Genomic DNA, 20,867 nt, shown 5'->3' on the forward strand with positions numbered 1-20,867 from the left:
GTGGTCAAGCAGGATCACCTGAGGCCTGCCGACCTCTTCACCCTTCATCTCAGACAACAGACTATGCGCTGTTCTCATGGAGCCAAATTTTAGGGTCTCCGCTAAGTGGGCCTCGGGAAGCCCAGCCCTCCACCCTGGTTCCCAGGCACATGTAAGGACAGCACATGCCTAAGTTGGGATCCCCTCTCCAGAGCAGACGTATGAGAAGAGACTTCCCTCCAACAGGGTCTAAAATACACACTCCTCTTTTGTGGATGATGAAGGCTGGGCAATAATGAAACTCCCATCAGGTGTGTGAACCCCTTGGGCTAGAGGAACACAAGGGTAGGAGTGGGGAAGGAGCAGGATAATGTAGTTCCCTTCTTCCAGACTCCCCCCCCTCTAGCACCCCCTGTTGGCAGAACCCAACAGTTAGCCAGCTGGCAAGGGAGTCTGGGAAATATGGTTTGCAGAGGTCTAGCCCCAGCATCTCAGAGCAGAGTTCAGAGCAGGTGACCTTGGCCTTGGAGACAGCCCCTGCCTCATTAAACGGATACTGGTTGGGGCAGGGGGAATATGTCAAGTGTCACTTGCAGCCTCCCCTTGGGGAGGCTGAGAAACCTAGGGGAACAATCTCAGTTTGCAATGGACTCAGTCTGAGTTGGTTCCATAAAGGTGGAGCCAACACACTACTGGAAAGGCAACGTAGAGTTTAGAGCAGAAGTGGTTAAACCTGTTGTTTAACCTTTAAAAAGCCTTTGGGTGTATGGCAGCATTTAAACCTCCTAATAGGGTCATCTGGGGTGCCTTGCCTCTCATTGAAAATGCTCCTTGTCCTCATTCCTGGGGGGGGATTGTACCTTCAGCAGGAAAGCATTTTGGCTTTTGCATTTCCTGCTTCATTGTTTTATTGATTTTTCTAATTTCTGATACACACCAAATCAGAGTATGTCTCAATTAGACCTCAAGGACATTTGGCCTTATCCTAACTGCTCAGCTTTGTGCTATAAGCATCGGGGCTGACAGCTGTCCAAGGTGGAGGATGACAGACACACATTCGACCTGCTCATAGCCAATGACTCATCTCTATTTCAGACAATTAAAGCCACGGCTCAGACCCCTTGGAAAGGCAAGGAACGTGCTCTGTGTGTTAAGAAAACCCACACGAGACAATTTCAGTCTGTGATGTTGCATGTTTTAGTCTGGAGCAGGCTAGTTTCATGGAATTTGACCATATTCAAAATTGTGACTTGACCCACACTTGGGCAAAAATGTCCTATCATCCCAGCCTTTTTTTCAAGTCCAGACCACCCTACCCACGGCTGCCAGAAGGCACTTCCTACCACACAGCTTTAATAGCACTGTTCCCTAGCTCTAGCACCATCACTGGCTCCCCAGTGCCCCAAGAATTAAGAATTAATTTCTAGAGCCTTATATAAATTTGCTTTTCTTAAACACATCTTTCACTAGCTCATCTGTTACCTTCTTGCAGGCCCACCTGTTGACATCCTACCAATCTGCAGACCCATTCAAATGTCATCTTCATTAACCCTTTGTAGACTCCAGGTCTCCACACAGTGCTTGGAGAGCACACTGACTAGTGGAACTGTCCTTGCTTGGCCGTGTACACTTGACTGTCTCACGTGTCCCTCACCCCCCATGCAGTGGGAGGTCCCAGAGCCTAGCATTCACATAACACAGAGTCTTGTTGGCCCTACAGGAGCTCACAGTGAGGTGTTGACTGGCACTGCAGCAATGGCCCAGGCATCTCCATGCCACAGGTAACCTCTTGGGAGCAGTGACCAGAGGGTGGGAAGTTATTGGCCATTGCTTCCCAGGGGAATAAATGGAAAGCTAGGCAGAGGCAGAATTCTTTTTGCTTAAGAGATTTTACCTCAGTTTGCTCAAGCAGCATCTCAGTTTTAAGGTTGCCTCACAGAATGTTCTGGAGTTCATCAAGGATTATTTTCCCTCAAAGCAGTGTTTTTACAAAGTTTATGAATTCCCTAGGACTGCAAAACACTCATCAATACTCTGTGTCCAAAGGGATCCATAATGAAATATTTGAGAAATGTTCCACTAATGATTTGGGGGTGCCTGTGTGGCTCAGTCAGTTAAGTGTCCAACTCTTGGTTTTGGCTCAGGTCATGATCTCACAGTTTCATGAGTTCAAGCCCCATGTCAGGCTCTGCACTGATGGCACAGAGCATGCTTGGGATTCTCTCTCTCTCCCTCTTTTTCTGGCCCTCCCTGCACTTGCACTGTCTCTGTCTCTCTCAAAATAAATAAATAAACTTTTAAAGTGGGGGGGGGGCGCACTGGTGCAGACCTTCTCAGGGCCTTTAACACTGTAATATACATTATAGGGCTCCAAGAAGGGAGTACAATATGTGGCATTTCCCAGTACTTGGGTTTTTTTTTTTTTTTTTTTTTTTTTTTTTTTTTTTTTGCTGCAGGAATTTGGGAGGGGGTGAAGAAGAACATCTTGAGATTTTGGTGTTTTCTCATGAATGAACTTCGGGAAGTACTGTCTTAAATCGTGGACCTTAGGCACCATTTTTGACTACAGGTTTTAGTTAGTATAATCTGAAGAGAAAGAGTTAGTGGTGGGGATAGAAATAAAGACTTCCTAGATTGGAGGTGCCAGGGTGGCTCAGTCAGTTAAGTGTCTGATTCTTAATTTTAGCTCAGGCCATAATCTCAGTGTGTAGGTTTGAGCCCCGTGTCAGTCTCTGCACTGAAAACACAGAGCCTGCTTGGGATTCTCTCTCTTCCTCTCTCTTAAAATAAATAAACAAACATATGTAAGAGAAAAACAAAAAACAAAACAAAACAAAAAGACTTCCCTGGGGGCATCTGGGTGGCTCAGTTGGTTGAGCATCTGACTTCAGCTGAGGTCATAGTCTTGAGGTTCCTGGGTTCCAGCCCTGCATTGGGCTTTGTGCTGACAACTCAGAGCCTAGAGACTGCTTCGGATTCTGTGTCTCCCTCTCTTTCTGCCCCTCCCCTGCTCACATTCTCTTTCCCTCTCTCTCTCTCTCTCAAAAATAAATAAACGTTAAAAAAAAAAAAGACTTCCCAGACTGTGTTTTTCCTTAGAACAGAGGCATTCTGCATAGCAGTGTAAGAAACAAAGCCTAATGAAGCTTTGGAGGCGAGGCGTTCCTCACGGAGCCATCATTTTAAAGTGTGTGTTTCGCCGTCACAGCCCGACGGTTTAAATTACATAAGTTCCAAACAGATCATTAAAGCTTATGTGTAATTAGCTTAATTAGACACAAGCCACACAAGATGTCCCAAATAACTGTGAATCTCTCTGTTTTCCAGTTCCTTCCACAAAGGGCGCATTCTGCCAGCCCTGCCTGCGTGACCCCCCATGGCACCGTTCTCCACCAGACCCTGGACTTCGATGAGTTCATCCCCCCTCTCCCACCTCCACCTTATTACCCTCCAGAGTACACCTGTACTCCCACAGCCGAGGCCCACAGGTGGGTCTTTCCGGAGATGGTGGTGGTGACTTGTATTGACACCAGGAAGATAGGAGGCAGTCTGGGAGGTGGGACTGGCAGGAGCCACACTCATTTTCAGTGGGGCAGTTGAGCCAAGGAGAGCAACCATACGAAAGCATGTTTGATTAGAGGGCAGAGCGCGAGCAGGGAAAGAGCTCGAACCCTGGCTTAGATAGAACATGTCTACTGGGTATCGCTGCTGTGCAACAAAAGAGAACCTAGCCCGACGTGAGCGGCTCTATTATGTTCTCATGAAACGCAAAACTGCTATTGAGTAGTGGCCATTAACATAACATGTAAAATGTAATTAAAGATTTAATCGGCTCTGTGATTATTTTCATTTTAATGGACAGGGCCGTAGTAGAGTTTATTGAAAATGGCGATATCTTTCCAGAAAAAAAAAAAAAAAAGAAAGAAAGAAAGAAAACACAAGAGTTAAAACTGCCTAGCAAATTAGACTTTTATTTCACAAGCACGATGAGTAATTGACCGGGGGAAACCCTGACAAGTGACGTGCTGATTGCCTTGAGAGAAATGTCAGCCATCCAGACTCCTTCCCCCAGGAGTGACAGTGCAATGGTTCTGTCTTTTCAGGGGCCTCCACTTGGACTTTGCTCCCTCTCCATTCAGCACTTTGTATGATGTTGCCATCAACAGCCCCGGCCTGCTGTACCCCGCCGAGCTCCCCCCACCCTACGAGGCTGTGGTGGGCCCGACTGCCACCAGCCAGGTGAGGCCCAGGCCCCAGACAAGCCAGTTTCCTGTACTAAGGCCTGCTCCTTGCATTTGGTTTTCTAATGTTCTATTTATTTTTAAGAGGGCACAAGTCGAGGAGGGGCAGAGAGAGGGGGATAGAGGATCTGAAGCGGGTTCTGGCACTGACAGCAGCGGGCCCGATGTGGGGCTCAAACTCATGAACCACAAGCCGAGGTCAGACACTCAACTGACCGAGCCACCCAGGTGCCCCTGCTTCTTGCATTTGTATTTCTCTCTAAGCCTTAGAGCAAACCTGTGGTCTTATCAACGCTCGTGAAGAGCAGGCAACAGCCTCAGGGAGTAGAACCTACAGAGGCCCCACCCCAGGCCTGGAGATGCCACCCCAATATTTGTGCACTGCCCCCTTGGCTCTTGTCAGATGCATGTGAGCTAGTGTGTCTGGGGACACAGTGCCGAAGGAGCTGGTACAGATTCAAACGCATGAGCAGGGACAGAGCTCAGGCCGTGAACCGAGAACCCAGGGGACTCTGGCCTGTTCCAGCTGCATGCGTCTGTCACTGTCTCCTGGGAGGTGAGAAAGCAGTGCTGGATCCCTGGTCCTGTCTAAGGCCTGGCAGCTACAGGCCAGGGAAGTGCCAGAGCCGCAGGTAGGAGTAGCTGGCTTTCTCTGAGCTGGGCAAGCCAGGTGTTCCCACAACCTCCGGGTGTCTGACCCACAACAGGCACACACTGGGGATGTGTTGGTGGAGCCTCAGTTTCTTCATCTGTAAAATGGAGATCATAACAGTACCAAGCACATGGGGTGGAACGGGATGTTTGTAATGGACCCAGCACAGTGTTTGACATAGAGTGGGCTCTGATTTGCAAAAGCCAGTTGCTCTTTTCAATGGCATCATCCTCATCATGGTTATCATCACATGTGTCGCTCCTGAATATCCAAGGCCCCTAGCCAGGGAGGAGAGATGTGAACACTCAGAAGGTCACACAGCACCCGTGTGTGGGACAGGCTGTGGGGAGGCCACAGGTTTAGGGGTGCACATGGGGAGCACAGCAGTCCAGCAGAGAACGGGCACATGCAGGGGAGCTGAGAAATCCTGCCAAGAATGGGGGCTGCAGCCTGTTCTGGGCCCCGAGCCCCAGGCAGAGGAGAGTGGGCAAAACCATGACCAGGAGCAACCACAGGGCACCAAGACACAGTCCTGGGCCCGTCCGGATGCACGCACCTTTGGGCTTCTCCCCTGGCATCCCAAGTCACCTGCCAGGAAGTGGTGCCAGCCTCAGACCTGGCCCAGACCTTCTGTGTCCTCACAGCCCCTTTGAGATCTGGAGCCCACATGGTGAGAAGGCCAGGAGGCAGTGCCTGTTCTCTTCTGGGCCACCCCCTGGGGAGCTTCTGGCCCTCAGGGACCTCTGGGGGTGCAAACCTAAAATGGCTGTTCAGACTCAGCCTCCACAAGCTTCCGGAGATAATTGCACCCACAGGGGAGACCACATTCTGCAGGCTGGGTGTTGTGGGACAGAAAGGGAAGGTAAGACCTGTCCACCTCTGTGCCCAGTGGGACCTTGGCTACATGGTTTTTGCAAGAAGGATTCTCTGCGAGGGTCGCTTGCGCAGGTCTGCTCAGCCCATCCCCAGCCCACCCTTGCAGAGGTGACAGCCTGGCCAGCTGAGCCTCTGAGTCTCCCGTCTCTGCCTACTCTCGCCCTGAAATGTCCTGGCCCAGCTCACCAGGCTGCAGACAGCAAACAGGGACTCGGCCAAGGACTCTTGGCCTTTTTTCTGTCCACAGATGTGTAGGAACCGCCTGAGGTCCGGGTGCAGAGGCGGAGGGGAGGGGATTCATTAGTGAGGGGGCAAAGTGTGACTGAAATCTCATTTCTAAACTTACAATGATTGAAATCCTCTTGAATTTTTTAAAATTCTGAGTGGAGAATTCTATCTTTCCAAAATGATTTCTTTTCTTCTTGATGATAAAAATAATTCAAATCAATGTTATCAATGGCAACTGTGTCCTGTGAAGAGAGTCAGAAGTACTCTGAGGGGAGCCCCCGTGCACTGCTGGAGGGTGCTGAAAAGGGGCATCCAATCCATTTTTGGAGGACCCGGGGAGCCTCTGTGAGCTGAAGGCTCAGGCTGAGTGGGGTGGCAGGTGGCTAGGCTCACAAGGAGGGACCACGCAGCATGCGTATCCTCAAAACACAAAGCCACTCAGGATGAGTCTGAAATGAGTGCAACATGGGTGGAGGGTGACCTCAGTGAGGCTGGTTGGATTCTGAGGCCATCAGGACATCCAAGCAAGTGTATACGAGATGATAGGGTCTATGGCTTGGAGCCTTGGAGAGATCAGAGTTAGCCACAGAGGTGGTCACCAAGTCAGGGAACCAAGTGGGGAGAGCTCTATGGAATAATAATACTTTGGGGTGCTAGAGAAAGAGGCTCCCCCAGCACAGGCTGCAGAGTAGAAAGACGGCCTGGACTCACAGACACATGGTTCAGGAAGGGAGAGAGGGGCCAAGTGCTGCCCAGAGACTGTGAAGGGCTGACCCTGGTCCCCCGCTGGCTCACCATCCAGAGATTACTGGTGACTGTGGCAGGAGCAGCTGCAATGGGGCAGTGGGGCAGGTGCCAGCATTGGCTAGAGGCAGGGATGGGACGTGGGGAGGTGTAGCAGTGGTCTGTCCCCATGGTTTTTGGATTCCAGTGGGCATCCCAGGCTTGTCAATCAAATACAGATGGCTGAGCCCACCCCAGAGTTTCTGAGTCCATAGTTGGGGAAGGGGAACCTGCCAAGAATTTGCATTCCGGGGGTTTCTGGGTGGCTCAGTCGGTTCAGTGTCTGACTCTTGATTTCAGCTCAGGTCAGGATCTCAGGGTTGTGAGCTCAAGCCCCATGTTGGGCTGTGTGCTGATAACACAGAGCCTGGTTGGGATTCTCTGTCTCTGTCTCTGTCTCTGTCTCTCTCTCTCTGTCTGTCTCTGTCTCTGTCTCTCTCTCTGTCTCTCTCTCTCTGCTTCTCCCCTGCTCTCACTCTCTCCCTCTCTCAAAATAAATAAATAAACTTAAAAAAAAAAAGAATCTGCATTCCTACCTAAGTTCCAGCTCCTGCTGCTGTGTTCTTCTAGGGACATGCTTTGGGAACGGGAGTGGATCACTCTTGTGAGATGCTTGGCAAAGAGGAGAGAAGATAGGAGATAGTTAGGGAGACTGTGGGCATAGGGCATGAGGATGTTACCAAAGGGACATGGAAGGGTCCAGACAGTGGGAGCACCTGAGCCGAGGTTGGGGAGGGAAGTCCCTCAAAGGCGGAAGGGGGATGCTGAGCCAGCCTCAGATGGTCTGCTCTGCCCTGTAACCAGCAGGGGCACCAGGCAGGGCAGCAGATGGGCCTGGAAACCCCAGCAAGCCCACAGAGGTGTGTGATTCTCCATGGCTGCCTTGGGGAGAAGGAGGAACTCTGCCACCACCCCCCAGCTGCTGCCAGTTGCCATCACAGAATTTGAGCTCCGTCCTGGGGCCGAACTTCGGCCTGCCCATCTGTCCTCCCATTTGTGAATGGTTACTCCCATTTCTAGAAGAGAAAATGCCACAGAAGGGTGAGTGACTGTGCACACTGCCCTGTAGAGAGCAGCAGGACTTCTCAGAGCCCTTTGCTTCTCAATCCTGATGACAGGGAACACCCACCCCCAACAACACTCCTCATGATGAGTGTGGAATGCCCACCTCCAAGCCTGTCAGGGACCCTGGATGCTGGAAAGTGGCCTCTGCATTTGGGTGTGACATTCGATGCACACCATACTGACATACCAGAAGGCTATTGAGCAGTGTTTTATCGCTGATTTACTCTTTTTTCTGAAGCGTATAGAATACAGATCTTCCTTGACTTACAGTGGGATTTTCAATCCAAGAAACCCATGTGCTTTGAAAATATCCTTAATACCCCTAACCTACCGAACATCGTAGCTGAGCCCAGCCCAACTTAAGTGTGCTCACAACACTTCCATTAGCCTGCAGTGGAGCAAAACCATCTAATACAAAGCCTATATTTTTAAAAATATTTATTCATTTATTTATTTATTTATTTATTTATTTATTTATTTAGAGAGAGCAAGGAGGGGGCACAGAGAGAGGGAGAGAGAGAATCCCAGAGAGAGAATCTGCACTGTTAGCACAGAGCCCAACATGGGGCTTGAACCCATGAACTATGAGATCATGACTTGAGCCAAAACCAAGAGTTGGATGCTTAACTGACTGAGCCAACCAGGCACCCCACAAAGCCTATGTTATAATAAAGTGTTGACTATCTCGTGTAATTTATGGAACACTGTACTGAAAGCAAAGAACAGAATGGTTTTGTGGGTGCAGAATGGTTTTGTGAGGGTGTCCGTTGTTTACCCAGTCGAGTGGCTGCCTGGGAGCTGTGGCCACCCACCTCTGCCCAGCATCATGAGAGAGTACCATACTGCATATCACTATCCTGGGGAAAAAAATCCAAAGTCAAAACTCAAAGTACAATTTCTTTCTAACTGAGCGTGTATCATTTCTGTACCATCGTAAAGCCAAAAAATCCTAAGTCAAACCATCATAAGTTGGAGACCGTTTGTATGGGGGAGGATAATACTGGTTCTAATATGACACCGTTCTCCAAAACTATTGAGAATTCTCTAAATGGAGATTTCTTTCACATGATTTTGGTGAGAAAATCCTTAAGGGCAAAGGAAGGCCTGTCTCCTATTGCATTGGCTCAGAACCCACCAGCTTACAAGTGCCTGCACATTTTGTGTGCAAGAAGTACGTGTCTGAATGGCCTTTCTCTGCGCTGGCTCTTCGGGGAGGGGGGCAGCATCTGGTGATTACGGGGCCACTGCAATGCTCCCCTCAAGGGGAAGCCTGTGCCTTGCTGGGCCCATTCTCTTTGACCCTGTGGTCTGGCAGCACTTTTCAATTCCACAGACACCTCTAGGAGTCTAGAAGCCAATGAAACTCGTTCCCATCCACAGAGGGAAGGCTGCGCCAGCCAGCTGCCCCCCTCCCCTGGGGCAGTTCCCCCACCTGAGGACAGCAAGGAGCTGCCCCCGCTTTACGGCACAATCCTTTGTCACAGGGCAAGGCAGAGGTTAATTACTTCCCCTTATGGACAAACAGCACATAAATTGTCTATCAGTACTCGTTTGGGTAAAGAGAGGAAGACAGACTGACAGAGGAGCAAAGCAGGCATTGTGTGGGCTCTGGACAGGCGGCAGGAGGCCGCTCCTTTGGGAGAACTTTTTGATGCGGGAAGGAAAAGCTCCCTTGACTGAGCACATTCATTCTGACCCATTCACTCTCCTGGATCGGCCACAGGCACGTTCTGTTCTCTGTTTGCAATGTCCTTCTCTTTCCCATGGCTTAAGACCGTACCTTGAGGGCAAGATCAGAAGGAGTGCATTTCTTTCTATAGCCAGAAAGTTACTGAGAATTTGCCAGTGTGCTATTCCTGTGGATGACAAGCTTACATTTCCAAGGACCATGGAAAACTGTGCTGTATTCTATAGAACACAGAGCCATGAACTGAACAGAATCCCTTCCTTGTGGGACTCACAGGCTGGCATGGTAACAGGACGGCCTCCAATGAACTTTGCTGGGACTTCAGGGGAAAAAGGTAGAGTGGGATTGGCATGTGAACAATGGAAAAGGTCTCCAAGGTGCAGTGTAGACAAACACAGTGCTGCGACAGCCTGGGACCCGGCTAGGGAGCTTAGGGTAATGAAGGAGGTTCATTGACATCATTTGGGTACAGATTTCATGACCCTGCATGTCAAACTATAGCAGTGCCTTTGACGAGTTTGACATTTGGAGTTGACACGATCCAGCGGCACCTTGGGAATTTGAATTTGGTTGCAGTCTGGCGAGTAGGAGGGCAGCCTGAGGTACGAGGCTAGAAATGCTGAGGCAATGGACACAGGAGAAGCGCAGCCAACCACAAGTCCTAAAAGTCAGTATTTATATTTTCAAACAAAATCACTTTTGCACTTCAAAATCTGTAAGCAAAGTAGCTTCAAAGATTGCCTTGGGTCACTAGGCTAAAATCTTAATTCACATTTTCTGTGATTACAGCCAATTGCCCCCAAAGAACAGCTCTTTATAGTTCTGATACTAGCTGGTTGACCCAACCCAGGAGTGGGGAATTTGCTACCAGAAATAGGGGAGAGTTTTCACGTGGTGTGTCTTAGCCACAGAGCTTCCCAAAACAAAGGGACATGAGGAGATGCGGCTTATTTGCATAAATGCCAACTGACTTTTTAATCACAACTGGTCAATATAACGTGTCTGGGAACAAAGAAATGCAGCCTCTGAGTGTCCCATGTGAGGCCATACACACAGCATCTCCTCTCAGTGGCCCTCTCCTGCAAGAGCTGTGTTATAAACTTTTATTGCTAAACTAGAGTTTCACTTTAAATTCTGTGCCACAAGTATGTTTCTTCTCCACCCTTTTCCGCCGCCCTTATATTTAATCGAAAATGCCGTGTGAACCTCACAGCTATTTCCTCCACAGCTTTCGTGTGGCAAGGTGGCGTTGGCCATGAGGGAAGGCCAAATTCAAATTAAACCCTTGACACCCTGCTTACCAGATGTGATAGATACACTGCCAGGAGCTGTCTCCTCTCAAAACCAGATTTGACCGGGAGCCAGAGGGAAGCCAGTGATGCTTCTATGAAATATGAAATGAATCCAATTTCCTCCTGACCTTGTCCCACGGCGCATTTTATTCCTCTTGTTTTATTTATATTTCTTTATTACCAGAAGCTTTTCTTCAGGCATCAGGCCTCCAAGTTGCCACCCATCCCTGAAAAATTAAAAAAAAAAAATGTTAAGGGTCAGGAGGAGTATGGAAGGAAACGCACCTTGAGGATATTGTTCCTTTTTGTGTGATTTCGCAGAATATTCTCAACCGAGATTTCCAACATTGGTTGTAGGCATAGAGTGATTTCAGTGAAAAGGAAGGTGAGTGTTGGTGGCCGTGTGAGTCTCCCTCCCCCGATTCCCTCCCCAGCAGAACGGGATTGTGCTGAGGAAGGAAAATAGTGCATGCAGTATTACACATGGGTGGGATCAAAGAGGACATTTAGGCAGCTCTGGTTCTTCCCCGCAAGTGCGGTTCTTGCCCCCCCAAACCCTGTCGCACATTCCCTGCCCCCGGGGGCACGGTTCACCTGTTTTGTGTTCGTGAGAGGCCTGCAGCCTGGTTGAAAGAGCCGAAGGTGATCAGCTGTCTGATTGAAGTAGCAGGAGACAAGGGAGGCAGAGATGTAATTACCTGAGCTGGAATGGGACAAAGCTGCAGGGGACCCCCTGAACTTCCCAGGCCTCCCCCTGAGCTCATTATTTGCAAGCAAGTCCCCAAAGCAATTCTGAAATAATACAAGGATTCAGAAATCATTTTCTGAGATAGCACAGGGGCACATGTATGTGGTATTTGTGACACCCAGACACATGGCCCATGTGGGACCATTGTGCCCTACAGTAGAGGTGGAACAGATGTGGTCACAGTGGGAACCGAGTGTGTGAGCAGAAGATGGGCAAGTGAAGACAGGGCAAGAGGGCAGATGTGCCCTACCCTCATCCAGCCAAGGAGGCCTGGTCTTCCCTGCTTGTCCTCCCGATGGCCTCTCTGGGCTGAATGATCTATTTTAGAAGAAATCTGCAAGAGCATGATAACTTCCAACATGATGCAAGCTTCACAGCCACTCAACACAACAGGACAGGACAGTATGCCCAGGGCCACGGGGCCTGCGCTCAACCCGGCACATGGCCTGAGTGGATCTGGACCTTGAACCCAAGCTTGGACAGGGAGGAAAGCCTTCTGAGTAACCTCTTGATTCCATCTGCAGAAGGCAGGAGGGAAATGGGGCAAGTACACGCTATGGGGGAGTGTGAGAGCTCACCGAGGCCAAAACTGTCTACTAAATGTGCCAAGCCGTGCTGGCCCAGAGCATTACAGGTCTCTTGACTGTCCCCCTGTGGCTTGATTCTTCCTGGTGTGGAATCGGGGAAAAGAGTTGTTGGGAGGAAGGGGTTAGAAGTGAGGCCAGGGGCTCTCCTACCTCCTGCAGTGACTCTGGAGGATCCTATGTGGCCTCTTTCTGTCCCAAAGAATGCTCCCTAGAAGTGGAAGGTGAGTGGGCTGAGGGTGGCTGGTGACTGGCCCTGGTAGGCTCTTGGGGACTGCTTGGCACTCTGATTTCAGAAAGAGAAACAGGCTTTGGCCTTGGCAGCAACCCCCTGGCCTTGGCATCCTCACAGCCTGACTCCATAAATTTAGGGGAGAATGGCAGACGTGTAAGTCCATGTCACTTAGTACTTCTTTCTAGAAGATGAGCTCTGAAGTCAGCCTTGATTTCTGGAGTCTGTTGTGCTGCGCCCTTCAAACTACCTGATGACCCGTTTCTTGCTGTAGCTCACGAGTGTAGATCAGCCGGCGACTGAGCCCAGCCCCGGGGACCCAGATGCCACTGCTGGCTTCAGTACACAAGGTAATCTTACCCTTTTGATCATTTGAAATAAGCTTATACTTCTCAAAGCATGTTTCCTTCCCTCCTACTTCCTTCTCTCCCCCTTCCTGCAACTGCCTTCCCACCATTTCTTACTCTTTAAGGGGATAGAATTTGCTACAGCTTCTGCTGTTTAGTACCATATTAGTTCTCCACAGTTCCTCCCTTACTGGCAGCAGTAGTAAGTCAGTACACCTGGGGGATCTCATGCTTTCTCTGGCGGGATTTGCCCCCTCGACTCCAGCGCCTTTCTCCTCGACTTGAGGGATATGGGTTTGAAGGAGTGGTTGACTCAGTCTGGGATGGACCCTTCCCTGAGCAAAAACTGTACCAAGCTCACATCCACTGGGCTCCTCCCTCAGGAAGGGGCCAGGCCTGGGCCCCTGGGCCTCTGGGCCCACTGGCTTTGAGGACACTGGGGAAAGGACACTACCAGTTGTGTCCTAGAAGGCATTGAAGGAAAAATGTGGAAGGTCCGATCTCAGATGTGGGGTGGGAGCCACAAGGCAAAGCCAGAGATGAGGAGGTAGTTGAGGTGTCAGGAGAGCAGACAAGCCTGAGTAGCAGAGGGACACATGGATGAGGGTTGGGTGTTTCCATCTTCTTTGGGTCCCCAGGTGGACTCATGGGGGCAGGTTTGTTCAGAGACAGAACTCAGCTAATTCGTGAGAGGACTAAGGGTCTCAGGAAGGACACCCATTATAGTCCCGGGGATGTCTGCCCTTGACCCCAACTCTTAGTTAACATCTGAGAAATATGAAGGGGCCATCCTTCTGTGAGGATGCCTCTGGGTTGTAGGAAGCCTGGTCTCTGCAGTTGTGGGATTTGAAAGTGACCTTGTCCTTTACCTGGTGGCTCCAAGCAGTCATCAAAAGCTGTGTCTAAGAGGTGGTGTCCTGTGACCTTCCTAGAGACTACTTCAGGGCACAGTGTGTCTCAGTCCCCCAGTGCATTCTAGACTTTGGGCTGAGGGGGCTCCCCCTTCTCCATTCCAGCCCCATCACTCCTGAAAACACAAGTTCTGGAGGAAAACAGACTTTCTGGTTGGAAAGGTCGAGCAGCCTGGTGGCTCCTGGAGTCCAGGACAGATAGTGATGAGCAGAGGAGTCAGGAATTCATCCGGGCTAGGCCTTCCTCACTGCTCAGGCTCCAGACAGTTAACTGGGCTTGACTGAGAAGCTCGGGGCTGCTTCCAGCACCGACTCCTGGCAGAGGGGCCAGGCCTCTGTGGGCAGGAATATATGGAGAAGTACTGACAGAGGCTCATGGGATGGCAGGCCAAGCAGGATTCACTGTAGAAAAGATGCCCCCCCACACTGGGTAATTTCTGTATGGGCTGAGGTTGAGGTCAATGTCATTTTTGGGGCTATGCATATCCAACTGTCCCAGATCATTTATTGCTTTTGTACCTTTGTCAAAACCCAGCTGGACATAATGGCATGGGTCTATTTCTGGGCCCTCTTATCCTGTTCCATTAATCTGTGTGTCTGTCCCTCCGCCACTAGAACCCTCTCCTGATGACTGTTGCTCTGTGGTGAGCCTTAATATCAGGCAAGCCCGACCTCTGCTTTGCTTTTCTTTGTCAAGATTGTTCTAGGTACTCTAGGGTCTATGTATTTCCATGTCAATTTTAGAATCCACTTGTCTGTATCTATAAAAACTCTAGCTGGGAATTTAATAGGAATTTCATTCAATTTGGGGGGGGGCGGTATTTATTGTTTGAGAGAGAGACAGACGACAGAGCATGAGCAGGGGAGGGATAGAAAGAGGAGGAAACACAGAATCCAAAGCAGGCTCCAGGCTCCCAGCTGTCACCACAGAGCCCAACAGGTGGCTTGAACTCACCAATCATGAGATCGTGACCTGAGCTGAAGTTGAACGCTCAACAGACTGAGCCACCCAGGTGCCCCGGAACTGCATTCAACCTGTAGAGCAATTTGGGTAGAATTGCTATCCCTGCAAAGCTGAACATTCTTGTGTAGGAACATAGTACGTCTGTCTCTCTGTTTATCTGGATCTTCTTTGATTTCTTTCATCAGTATTTTATCATTTTCAGAACACAGATCCTGAGCATGTTTTGTTAAGGGCATACTTAGGAATTTCATTTTCTGTGGAGCAGCTGTAAATGGTATTCTGTTTTTACTTTTGGTTTCTGCCTGCTCATTGTTAGTACATGTGCCCAACCATGGGACAGATGTGATTCATTCTTGTGTGATTTCTCTTGCATCCTACAACGTTGTCGGACTCACAAATTTAGCTCTAAAATTTTTTGAGGGGGGGGGGTGGGAGGGAGATAAATTCTAGTATTATTTTTCACCTATTGAAATAAAATAGTAATGGGGATATGGATGCTGGCAAGGCCACAGGCAGGTGCTTTACCCAGCCCTGACTGGCAGCTTGGAACTCAACCCTTTTGACAGAGCATCTTGATAAAGAGCCATAAAATGTTTATGCCATTAGATGTGGTGATCACACTTCTAGAACTGCCCGAGGGGAATAATGCAAAAAAAAAAAGAAAAAGAAGAAGAAAACAAAAAATAAAACCATAAGCATGAAGATAACTTTTGTTTTTCATAAGAATAAAAACTTACAAGGACAATGAAGTCCATTGGTAAGAGTTAAGGAAAATATGTTACGTATGCTAAATATATCATCATACATTAATTAGGAGAAATTGTGATCTATTTAGGTGAAAAACTGCAAGTCCACTTATTATTACTACCGTACAAACAGTCTCACAGCACAAGCCAGTGAGGGTGTACAAGAATGAGTTACCGTCTTGGCCTACGAGCTTTCCCTGTAATGTTACCCTAATCTTATCTTTCCATTACTTATAGATATTCAGAGCTAAGTCACATTTCTTTCTCTGTGACTCTGTTTTCCTGATGAACTCAGCCATTGGATTATCACAGACTTTAAGAAAATTGGGACTGAGGCACCTGGGTGGCTCAGTCAATTGACTGAGTGTCTAACTTTTGATATCAGCTCAGGTCATGATCTCACAGTCATGGGATCGAACCCTGTGTCAGACTCCACGCTGACTAAGGAGCCTTCTTGGGATTCTCTTTCTCCCTCTGCCCCTTTCTCTCTAAACAAACAAACAAACATTATTAAAAAAAAATTGGGACCAAGGGTATATTATTATATCCAGTCTCATCAAATGGTATATATTAAATATATACAGGTTTTTGTATGTCAATTATACCTCAATAAAGCTGTAAAAAAGCAAGAAAGCTGAGTTCAAGGAGGATCAGCAGGAAATAAATATTCTTCAAAATAGTTTTAATATACTTCTGTGTAATGTTGATAGAATTAATAATTATGCTTTCTGGTTTGAAGTGTTCTAATGATACAGTATTTCTTCTCTACATTTATACATTCACCTTTGAGTGTTTGCCCAATCAATTCCTTAGAATAAATTCCTAAAAGTGAAATTGCTGAGGCCAAGGAAATGTGTATTTTAGGTTTTGATGTGTTGGCCACATTGCATTCTGGGAAGGTTTTCTTGCTGGTTTGCACACCCACCAGCAGTGTTTATGACACCCCAAACATCGTCATTCCTGGTGATCTTTGTCACTCTTGCAGGTGACTGTAGTACACACACAAGATTGAGTGTGAACAGCTTTTTACACATTTAGTACCTAAGTGTAGGTCAGTTTAGGGTCCACTTTTTTGCAGTGTTTTGTGGGGTTATTTCTTTCTTTTTTGGTAGATTTATAAGAAAACTATCACTTAAATAGAGACATTTTCTCACTTTTCCTATTCACTGTAGGGATGCTTTCCCTGTTAATGATGCCTGTTGCTATACACAGTTTCAGAATTTTTCTTGCCAGATTTATCAAACTTTTCCATTCTGGTTTCCATCATGGTGACAACGTCTTTCTCCACCCTAAGTGTAGACTTATTCTCCTATTTTCTACTACTATACTTCTAGTATTTTAAAAAAGAAAAGGATTAATCATTCTGAAGAATGTTTATTTAAAGTTTATTTTGAGAGAGAGAGCATGTGCAGGGGAAGGGCAGAGAGAGGGAGAGCAAGAGAGAATCTCAAGCAGGCCTCACACCATCAGTGCAGAGCCCAATGCAGGGATCGAACCCACGAACCGTGAGATCAACACCTGAGCAGAAATCAAGAGTCGGACTTTTAACTGACTGAGCCACCCAGGCACCCCTGAAGATTTTTTTTTTTGCATATGATTTGTGAGGTTCGGTTCATCTTTCTGTTTTCCAGAAACAGCATCTATTGAGAGGGCAAGGGTAGACAGTGCAGGGCTGGGGAAGCAAGAGCACTCTAGAAGTGGGCTGCTTCCAACCGGCTCCACCACTTGGCGGCCTCACAACCCTCTTCCCCTGAGGTCGCTTAACGGTGTTTCCAGAGTGGTTAGCTGGTGGGCCATGAGGATTACGTGGGAAGTCACCTGTAAACCTCGTGGCAGTGGGAAGCTCCCAGAAACAGAGCGCACTGGAAACAGAGAGGCCTCCCACAGGACCCACAGAAAGGGATGGATGGGACAGACCCCAAAGCTTCCCACCCTGGAGTTGTTCAGGCTCCTGTGAGTCTTACAAAGCATCCCCCAGGTGAGCTGCTCACCTCAAAAATCTACCCCTGTGGAGTGATTTGCCTCACAGCAAGCAGCTGTGACGTTGCCTGGTGATGGGATCAAAGAGCAGAGGGAGCAATGCTTCTCAAGCTTTAAAAAATGTGCACACAGGTCCCCTGAGATTTTAAGACAGATTTTGATCCAGTACCCCCGGGTAAGGAAGGCCCTTGGAGTAGTGAGGGGCTAGAGCCCGATCTGACCAGCATCACAGGGATATAACAGTGGGTTGCACACTTAAGGGGCATCAGAATCCCCTAGGGGCTTGTTTGAACCCCCATGGCTGGGCCCACCCCCGAGTTTCTCACTCATTGGGTCAGAATTCTGCCATATCCCCAGGCAATGCTGATGCTGTTGGCCTAGCCCACACTTTGAGAATCAGGTGGGCATCACCAGGCTGGTTCCTGCACCTGCCTGACCAGTGCACGGCTTGCACTCGAGGCCCCAGGCTGTACCCTTCTGTGTGGGGCAGGCAGGTTCTCAGGCCCATGAGGACCTGGCTAGGATGCCCTGATGTCCCCCTGAGCCCTGCCCTTCTCTACGTGGACCCTGTTCATCGAGCACCCTCTGACCTCCACCTTCCTGTACTTCAGATCCCCCAAGGGATACCTTGGATAGGAGATGGGGCTGGTTTCCAACTTTTAGTCTCTTGTGGAGTGTGAAGCGTGTACGTGCCCCCACCCTATACCCCTCCTGGGAATGATTCTTGAGAGATCATCTGGTGTCCCCCAAAACCTTTCTAACACCACAGAGCATCTGTGGACCTGTTCGGTGTTCACACGCCCCCAGGATTACAGGTTTGTCTAGATTTGGCATTGAAGGGCAGACTGCTCAGGCCCCCTGTGGGGGAGCTCCAGGAGGCTGAGATTTTCACTCTCAGCTCCATCAGGGGTGTGAGCAGTCACTGTGCCTGTCTCGGGTGGCTCTGTGGTGGCCCATTGCCAGTTCTAACACTAGGTCCCTTGCCTTGCAGAGCCCGCAGATAGCTCGAGCCTCCTGGCATCCGAGGGTGCCACCGCACCAGGCCTAAGCCCTGAGGGCCCTGTGGGTGCCTCACAGCCCCTGCCACTTGACCTCGAGTCCCCTGAGGGCCCTGACCAGGGCACGCAGGCACTGCCAGGTCCCGGGCGTGTGGCCCGCTCCACCAGCGACCCCACTTCGTGTGCATCCAGTGTGGCAGGTACGACTGGCCCAGCCCCCTTGTGCCCCCAGCGTGTGCCCTACCCTGCCCTGGACACTGCAGGCCTCAGTGAGCTGAGAGTCAAGGCCAGGCCTTGGGACCTCGGCTTAGGGGCCACTTTGGGAATGTGGTCTTAATGCCCTAGGGCTCTAGGGAGGGAGAGACAGTCAGGGGCCCCTGTTGTGTACCCACCAGGCTTTCCACTTTCTGGCTGGGGAGTAAGGAGAGAAAGGATGGAAGGCTTGGGGTGATGAGAGCCCACTCGAGGTCAGCTAGCCCCTGATATTAGCCTGCTGGTTGTACCCCAGCTCTGGGGCCCAGGTGGGCACTCAGGTCAGGCAGATGACCACAGGCTGTATCCATCCATCAGCCAGGACTAGCCTGGGCTCCACCCTTTTGGAAGTGCCAGTGCCTGCTGAGTGGTCTGGGGGACCCAGGGCCACATAAGGTATGTCTGTGTCTCAGTGATGGCTCTAGGTGGGTGGGGTGCCCTCTAGCTGGAGCTGCCCCCAGCAGAAGGGGTGTGTCTCCAGTAGCATTTCCTGGGCACCCTTGGCAGCACTCCATGTGTGTGGCTTGGAGCTGGGGTCAGAATCACCCACATGACTCTTACGTGTCTTTGCCAGTAGAGACTAGTGGGTATCATGGCTGCAGGGCCATTGGACTGCACACTTCGTCCAGTGAAACTGTAAGAACCCTGAAGAGGCCCCCTGGCTGCCTGGACTCAGTGGTGTTGGGCCAGCTGACCTCCAAATAGACAAGACCCATGCCCCAGGAGAAGTGTATCCCTGGAAGGAACTAGGAACCCACGGAGGTCATTGCCTACCAGGGCCCTGCTGGTGGAGACGTCAGAGTTTGCACCTGGAAGCTCTTTGGCCTACAGTCCTCTATCTCGCTACCTCCCCTCCCACATTCAGTTACCAGCTCACTAGACAAGATCCCATAAGACTCTTCTCCTGAAGCACCCCCCCACACACATACCTCCTTCCCCTGTGCTGGGCTCCTCTGAACCCAGGCTCAGCCTTCTCTCCTCTCTGCTAGGGCTATTACATGTGCATGTTTAGGGGAGTGTCTACTCTGTGGCCCCCTGATGGCTTCCTTTGGCCTATCCTCCCCTCAGGGAAATTTGGACTCCACAAACCATTACATTTTAGGGGTGAGGATGGAGAGAAGACGAGTCACAGTGCCTTCTCTGCGTCCCCACACCACCCTGTCGGCACAGCCTCTTCGCAGCTCCACAGGACAGTTACTGTTCTACATGTCAAAAGCATGTGCCTCCCCGGGGTCTCTCGGGACCTTCAGACATGGGATGGGGCGGAGGGGTGGCATTCTGATGAAACACACTGGGTTTGCTTGTGGCATTGCCTGCTGTGCTGTGCCCAGCTGGGAGACACCGCCTGCCCTGTGGCAGATGCCGGCTGCGGGGCTGCTCCTGTGTGATCCATGCACGGGTTTGTGTAAATTCACGAGTTTCCCTCTGCTTATTCAGCATCTAAAATCTATCTCTTACCCGAGGGAGGGTGATTATAGTGTTACCGGGAATGCCTTTTTCCGTTTCATGTGTTACCGGAGTTCTCTCTCTGATTAAGGCAACACCTCTTCGCATCCGCCCTCCTGCAGCCAGGACCTTGAAGCAGGACTGGCCAGGGCTGCTCTGGGGACCGGTGAGATACTCTTCTAAAACGCTTTGACACCTGCTTCGAGATGGGGGGCTGGGGAGTGACTGGTGGGCTTTGTCTGAGCCCAGCCCTCCCGTTGTCACCTGTGAGCACGGGCTCTGCAGCCCTGTGGGCTTTGAAAGGACGGCCTTCCCTTCCCTTCTCTCTCAAGAGGACATGTTAGAGCCTATAACTGACTTGACATTCATGCAGCCATTTGTTTCACTGTATTTATGAGATGCTATTTTGAGGGGAGATTGGCCTCACGTGTGAGGGGTTTTTTTGTTTTTGTTTTTGTTTTTGTTTTTTTTTTTACAGTTTCTCATGCTTAATTATCAGGCTTGCTCCATTGCTATCAAAAATAGGCCAGACCACCCAGAATGTGTTTCCTCTGTGTGACCAGACACATGCTGTGGGCAAGTCAGGCCTTAATCTGGTCCTTGGTGAGTTGGTCACAGGAGACTGGCCAGGGCTGGCTTTCTCTGGAGGCACCATCAGACCAGGGCCTGCTCCTTGGGTTATCCAGAGCAGCCATGGGCCCTGTTGGGAGCTACTTCCAGGTCCCCTGGCCTTGGGCCTGTGGGTACTAGGAGCAGGGCCCTGATGCATCTGAAGTGGCTCCTGTCCACCCTTGACCCGGTGGGGGGTGCTCTCATTGCCCCTCTGGCACCCCCAGCTCTGATCTTGAGGCAGACC

General features: G+C 49.9%; 1 protein-coding gene across 1 annotated transcript in view; it reads left to right on the forward strand.

Annotated features, from left to right (window-relative positions):
* FAM189A1 (family with sequence similarity 189 member A1) overlaps nucleotides 1–20,867 on the forward strand; it is a 287,059-nt gene that overhangs the window by 262,381 nt on the left and 3,811 nt on the right. Inside the window, exons 8-12 of the mRNA XM_032593500.1 lie at nucleotides 3,307–3,467; nucleotides 4,083–4,218; nucleotides 12,642–12,717; nucleotides 18,307–18,513; nucleotides 20,103–20,177. Coding sequence (XP_032449391.1) covers nucleotides 3,307–3,467; nucleotides 4,083–4,218; nucleotides 12,642–12,717; nucleotides 18,307–18,513; nucleotides 20,103–20,177 — 655 coding nt within the window. The remainder of the gene's footprint in view (nucleotides 1–3,306; nucleotides 3,468–4,082; nucleotides 4,219–12,641; nucleotides 12,718–18,306; nucleotides 18,514–20,102; nucleotides 20,178–20,867) is intronic.

Source organism: Lynx canadensis, chromosome B3, assembly GCF_007474595.2.
Source record: "Lynx canadensis isolate LIC74 chromosome B3, mLynCan4.pri.v2, whole genome shotgun sequence".
Lineage (NCBI taxonomy): Eukaryota > Metazoa > Chordata > Mammalia > Carnivora > Felidae > Lynx > Lynx canadensis.